At 41.4% G+C, this 7,100-nt stretch overlaps 1 protein-coding gene across 1 annotated transcript in view; it reads right to left on the bottom strand.

The window, feature by feature from the left end:
- Positions 1-1,740: 1,740 nt before the first annotated feature.
- CSUI_001699 (uncharacterized protein) overlaps positions 1,741-7,100 on the bottom strand; it is a 7,055-nt gene continuing 1,695 nt past the window's right edge. The window contains exons 2-4 of the mRNA XM_068061904.1: positions 6,835-6,879; positions 5,712-5,793; positions 1,741-4,631 (exon numbers count right to left, since the gene is read on the bottom strand). Of these exons, the coding sequence (XP_067926122.1) occupies positions 2,986-4,631; positions 5,712-5,793; positions 6,835-6,879 (1,773 nt within the window). The 3' untranslated portion in view covers positions 1,741-2,985. The remainder of the gene's footprint in view (positions 4,632-5,711; positions 5,794-6,834; positions 6,880-7,100) is intronic.

Raw genomic sequence — 7,100 nt, 5'->3', positions numbered from 1 at the left:
AAAACAACACTTTCTTTCTTTCTATATGTGTCTTTCATGAATTCTCTTCCTTCATCTTAATCGAGACAAGCAAGAAAGAAAGAATAGAGTTCATTACCTCTTCTTCACTCTTATGCTTTCCTTCTCCCTCTACAGCGTCTTCCCCAGAAAGAGAGAGATAGAAATATAGATTTATCGGCACTCTCTCTGATATGTTTGATTAGCCTTCCTACTCATCTGTATACACACGTGTCATAGATATATACAGATATACATCCATACAATTGTATTTAAGTACATACATATAGATATATCTATAGGGAGAGTGAGAGCAAGATACATATAGATCTTCTATGGGCATCTCTATCAGCAGAGAGACTAGACATGCTCTATGTTTCTCGTCGTTTCTTGCTTCTTCTTGCTTGCCTTCAAATGACAGAGGTGTGGAGTGATGGGCCTTTTACCAATATACCAAGGGCAGTCAACGAGATTGGGTGAAGCTCCCTCGCCTTTTCATCTTGGCACATTATCTTACTAATGAATTGACAAGAGGAGACTGTTAAAGCCGCCTTCTTCTTTTTCGTCTCGTTGCAAGGAAAGAAAAGAAAAAGATGAGACGAGAGATCGAGTCATGAGGATTCTTGCTGCAGTCCCTAAGTATCCACTTAGCTCGGCCTAGTCTTCTCACGACAAGCAAGGAAAGAAAGCGAGACGAGAGAATCTCTCTCAATCTTCTCTCAGTCCTTCTCTTGAGGAAAAGGAAAGCAGAAGAGAAAGACGTTTTACTCCGGAGAATTTGAAGAGAAGAAAGAAGGAGGAAGAGAAACAAGGCCAACAGAGAAGTCGATCCATCCATTGTTGACTGAGTGATCGAGCTCGATGAATAGCATACGACTAGTTTAGCTAGCTAAGATCGAGATGTCTCTCCTATTCTTACCGAACGACAGCATACAACCAAACAGAGATAGATAGATTGATCAAAGGTAAAGAGCTGCATAGATAGATGGAAATCTCCCTATAGGTCTTACTGTATGGCAGTGGGGGTATACACAGATCCTACATAGACATGCATGCATCACTAGCCTTGAAGGCTTAATCAAGAAGAAGAAGACGACAGGAGAGAAACATTTTCCTTTCTCTCTCTCTCTGTCGAATCCTCTCAGCCTCTCTAATGTATACATGTGTGTGAGGGTTAAGGAAGAGGAGCATCTATTAAAGCCTTACATCGATCTTCATCCATCTGTCTTTCCCTCTATACTTCACATGCTTCAAACAGGAGTATCACGAGAAATATCGTAGGCATCCCGAGATGTCTACAGTACAGAGCTACTTTCATGACAGATAAAAAAGGCTGTTAAGAGGTCATGAGACACACCCCGCAACAAGGAGAATCAATGCATGCCGATGTATCCTAAGACAGAAATCTTTTCTTCTTCTTCTTCATCTACGACCAAGATCTACTCTCTTCTTCTATGCCGCCGAAATTGGAGCTGTTGTGTTGACCACGGTAGACGTCCGTCTCTTCCCAGCTAGCTATAGACTAGACACACAGCTAGCTGTGATGACGAGAATGATGATGAGGTGTATCCACAGACACCCCAACGTCATGATGTTCATATGGTTACTTCTAGCTAGCCGTTCATGAATCAGAGAGAGAGGGCAGAGACACTCCTGGTCGCTTGCCTGCCTGCTTGCTTGTTTAGGTCCTTCTTTTCTTCACACAAGAGAAGTTGTAATGTCTTCACAAGAGTAGAAAGAGGAATGAGAAAGAGACTGAGACAATAAGAAGGAAGGAATGAACGAGAGATCACCATTCAATAATGACTAGAAGAAGAATAATAACATACACACCGTCATAGGGGGTGCATGCAAGCGAATGCACGACCAAGCAAACAAGCAGGAGCCTTCTTCTCCTTCTTCAGCTTACTAGGTGTACAACAGACACACCGGAACGAAGACGAAGAAGAAGAAGGAAAGAAAGGACTTTCATCTCTCTTGCCACCTGCATGTTTCTTTGAGAGGCTAGGAATGATATCGTTAAAAGAAACGGACACGAAACAAGGCATAGATTTCCTTTCGTACACCGTATTCACTCTCCATCATCATACCTGTAAAGCTATCTAGTCTTACATACTCATCTCTCTACAAGCACTTCTCTCATATCCACACATAAATAACGTAGACATGCATATATAGATAGGTATAGATAGATAGATAGATGTAATAGCTGACACACATACAGATGTACGTGTAGACAGGATAGATGTATCATCATATATGTATGTATGTATGAATATATATACGCATATATATATATATATATATATATATATGTCAGCTAGCTTGGAGTATGAGAATATATCTGTATGTATGTACATAGGTATATCACATGTATGTGCGTGTATGTATGAGAGTTTGTATTTGTGAAACATATTCTTGTACATACATACTAGGAAGAGGACAGGAAAGACACTTTCTTTCTTTCTTTCTTCGTCAAGCATGTAAATAGTGGGGGCGAGGGATACTCCGGGTCTTCCTATCGATTAGACAGAGAGATATACAGAGAGATTTCACGAGATACAGAGAAATGTATGATTAAAGGAAGCAAACCTCAGCAGAAAGAAGAAGAAAAGAAGAAGACCCGACCCGAACCAATGTGAGAGAGATCGAAAGAAAGAGAAAAAAGTCACGTATGCGGCGGAGACGAGAACGATAGGCTGTACATCTCCATCTATCTCTCTCTTTCTCTCTCTCTTTCTGACTCTATTCCCTTTAGTAAGTAGAGCTGGAGACCATACAGGCAGGATGTGTACGTGGTGACTGAGTCGTCTATTCCTTGCTGTCTGTCGGGTGTACATACACCTCAAGCATTTCTCGCGCGATACCACCTCTCTCTCTCTCTCTCTGGTGTCACCCCACGCCAAACTTCTTTTCTTTTCTCCCCCCCCTACGAAGAGGAAGACGGAGAAAGAGAGACTTTCTCCTTTCCTTCCACACTGGCAGATGCTAGGATTGTTGATATGTCTGTTGAAGAATTCGCGAAGAAGAAAATTTCTTTCGCCTTTTCAACTGCTCGAGCCTATGACGCCAAACGGCTCCTTCTAAAAGAACCTGTCGCCAAGTCGTAGGAGAAGATGGAAAAGAACATCTACCAGCAGGGAAAGAAGAGCGAAAGGTTTCTTTCTCGCCTTCTTTCTTCTGCAGATTTCTGTCCTTCTTCATCTTCTGAGGTGGATAAGAGTCGCCATCTGAAGAAGTGACCTCTTTCTCTCGTTCTCCAAGAGAAAGACGACGAGGAGAAAGAGAGGAAGAGAAAGAAGAAGGTTGTCTCTTCTTCCTCTTCTTTTCTCCATTCCATGAAAAGAGAGATGAAAAGAAGAAGAAGAACGAAGGTTTCTTGTCGATCTCTCTTCTATCGCTGGATTGTGCAGTATCCTCTTCTTCTTCCTCCTCTTCTTCTTCGCCTCTTCTTTCCTTTCGTCTTCTTCTTCGGCTGGTCGCTCGGTCGCAGCAGAACTCCCGGCGTTCCTGTATAGCTTCTGTGAAGATAGGATCTTTCTCTTCATATTCACTTCCAATAGATAAGGAACGCGAACAAGAAAGAGGAGAAGAAGAAGGAGAAGAAGACAGGTTGTCTCGAAGAGAAGAAGAAGAAGTAGATGAAAAAGACGAGGCTGTCAAGGCCAAAGAAGACGTCTCTTCTTTTTCTTCTATTCCACATTCTTCACTACCACTGCGGACAGAAAACTGCTTCCTCACAGCAATAGCCCGACTTTCTTCTTCTTCTTCTTCAACTCCTCTCTCTTCTTCTTTTTCTTCTTCTTGGTCTTTTTGATGTAGAAAGGGCTTTCTCTCTACTGAGGAGGAATTTGACTGTCTTTCGAGTGTACGTACACCTGCACATATGTATGGACCAGCAGACGTCTCGAGAGAATGCTTTCTTGATATGTCTTCCCTTTTCTTCGTCTCACACCTAAGACAAGATCTTTCACTTCTTTCATATGCCTTCTTTCTTCTCTCGAACGGTAGCAAGCGACTTCTTCTTCTTCTTCCTCTTCTTCTCTTCAAGAGTATCTTCTTACCTTTCGTAATATTCTGTCTTTCTTCTTCTTCTTCCTCTTCCCCCGAGGTTGAAGACGGAGGAGAAGGAAGACGTGAAGAGCGAGAAGGACTTTGACCATCATAAGAGAGATGAGAAGATGAAACACTCTCTTCCTTCTTCTTGTTCTTCTTCTTTCTGTTTTCTCTCGTTTCTCTTTTTTCCCGATCTTCTCTTTCTTCTTCTTCCTCTTCTTCAGTTTCACGTGGGCGAACAGATCTTTGACTAATGGCCTGGAGATATCCTAGAGCGGGGCTTTTCTTTGAAGGGGGAATAGGAGCTGGAGGAGGAAGAGGAGAAGAAGGATGAGAAGAGGAAGAAGAAGAAGAAGAGAGAAGAATTCTTGACTGGAGAACAGAATCGATGGAGAGTGTCGAGATAACTGTCGATGCTCCCGGGTCATCCCCCTCATCGCTAGCTTCACAGGAAGCACCTAGTCTTCTCCGAGAAGAAGAAGAGCCCGGAAAGCGAGATAAAGGAAGGGAGCGACGAGACGACGAAGAAGATGTGAAGAGAGTAAAGAAAAGTGAAAGAAATTGGTGTTTGAATGAGACTACAAAGGACGAGACAGGAGAAAAGAAAGAAAAAGAAAAACAAGAAAGATTCGAGTGTACATACACCAGGCTAAGTCAAGGGAGGGAGGCGGTGATATCTCGTAGACAAGTTCCTTCTCATGAGTAGAGATGAGAGAAGAGGAAGAAGAAGAAAGAACAGAGAAGAGAAGATTCGAAGCGATGAAAAAAGAAAAAGAAAGAAAGAAAGGAGGGGAATCGAAAGAAGGTAAGACAAACATACAAAGAGGAAGAGACAGAAAAGGAAGTCGGTTAAGAATACCATGTGCGTTACATACATATACAGATATATACATATATCTATATATACACATAGATGCATATCTATACAGAGATAGATCTATTCTTGTATATAGATATACATGTACGCCTGATGGTATATACATATACACGCATTTCCGTACCAGAGACTGCTAAGAGGACGTATGTATGTAGGTAGGTCTGTATATCTATGTATGTATCTATATGTGTTTATGTGTAGGTATGTATGGCTATGTATGTCTACCTTGAGAAGAGATAAGAAGGAGACGATTTTGTCATGAGGTTCGGCTGTATAAAGTGTGAAGGGCATGTGCATAGCGTCGTATGAGCGGTAGATGGGGAGGAAGAAGAAGAGGAGGAGGAGGCGAGAAACGTCTCTGCAAGTGAACCGAAAGAGACGAGACATGCATCACCCCATCACAAGAGGATGCGCAACCTTGAGAAATAGGTACATTTAGACATGTGTATCTCTCTCTGTGTCTAGATCTTCATCTCCAGGTAGGAAAGAATATGTAACTCTATCCGTAAACCTCCATACAAACCTACAGACGGAAGTACGTAGAGACACAGATAGATCTAGACATGGCTAGATACACGAGGAGAGAGAGATTAATAGGACCCGCAAAGGTAGAGAGATGGAGATAGATAGAGAGATAGAGAGAGAGAGAGAAACAGAATGAAGTAGATAGAGAGAAGACGAATGAAGTAGAAGAAGCAGAGAGAGAGAAAGGACCTCTATGGAAAGACAAGAAAGTTTAGATGAGAGAAAATGCCATCCCTTCTTCTTAATCTTGACTTACGTAGAGATTGAAGATACAGAAATTTCCTTCGTAGAGAAAGAAGGTCACTTTCCAGGCTATCAATCGTCGCTAAACAGTCATGCTGGAAGGTATGCGCACACATAGATACATATATGCGTCCATCCATTCATATGCAGAATACATGCAGAGAAGATATGGAGACAGATAGATAGATTGAAAGATAGATATATAAAATGTGGAGATCGAGCGGAAGAATCATCATGACCCCCCTCGCCTTTCTACTTCGTCCTTCTTTTATGTACACACTCATACACAGTGTACATGTAAATCTACAGACATACCATGAAACATGCATACATACGCACACATATATCTTTATATATACAGACTTACGTATATCCATACATACATAGAGAGAGAGAGATATAGGTAGATAGGTTTGTCTAGCATAGTCCTCAGCTACATTCGTCCGTAGGGAAATGTACCCATACCATGCTTCCATAGGCTTTAGAATAGACATAGAGCATATACCTTTCACACATATAGATAGATAGATTAAAGAGGGACAGATAGATAGATAGATATCCTATGTACACGCATCGCTACTTACATAGCTATATAGATAGATAGATACAGGATGTTCGGAAATTGTGCAGAAGAGCTCTTGTCAGGATAGACCCTAGGCCAGTCAATCAGGTCTATTCTTTCAAGCATCGAGAAGAGAATCGAAACGATCCAACTAGGGGGGAATAAACATACTCAATAGAACTTGCATCTCCCCTATCTACAGACACTCGCCCATATACGTACCTATCTGTAGACATGTCTGTATGCATATATATATATATGTATATATCTATATATATATGTATTGATACATATAGGTAAACATGCCTGTAATGAGAGGCCGAGGTGAAGCCTTGTGTATTTTTCTCTTCTTTGCGTCTTCTCGGATTCTTTCCTTTCTACCTTCTTTCTTTCTTTTCTATCCCAAGGCATCTCTCCATCTGTGTAGACAATTTCTCCCTTCCTTGCTAAGATTAGAAATGCATGCAGACAGACACACCGCCATTAAATCCAGAGGAAGACACTTCACAGCTTCTTCTCTGCTTCGCTTCCCTTCACTTTCTTAATTTTCTTCTTCTCCCTCTCCATTTCTTACCTCTTTCTGCAGATCCACAACTTCTCTGGCAAAGTGAAGTTGCGTCTGAAGGAAAAGAAAACACAAGCAATACGAAGAAATCCTATCTGTATCTCTTGTACTATCCATCTTAGAACTACCCATCAATCTATTGATCTACCTGTGCCGAGCCTCTCTATCTATCTATCTATCTATCTTTAATCTATCTATCTATCTAACTAACTAGCTATCTTTGATCTATTTATGTACCCTTAATGTACCTAAATAGATCAAAGATAGCTAGTTAG

Source organism: Cystoisospora suis (assembly GCF_002600585.1).
Source record: "Cystoisospora suis strain Wien I chromosome Unknown contig_675, whole genome shotgun sequence".
Classification (NCBI taxonomy): Eukaryota; Apicomplexa; class Conoidasida; order Eucoccidiorida; family Sarcocystidae; genus Cystoisospora; species Cystoisospora suis.
This window is presented reverse-complemented; position numbering and strand designations above follow the sequence as displayed.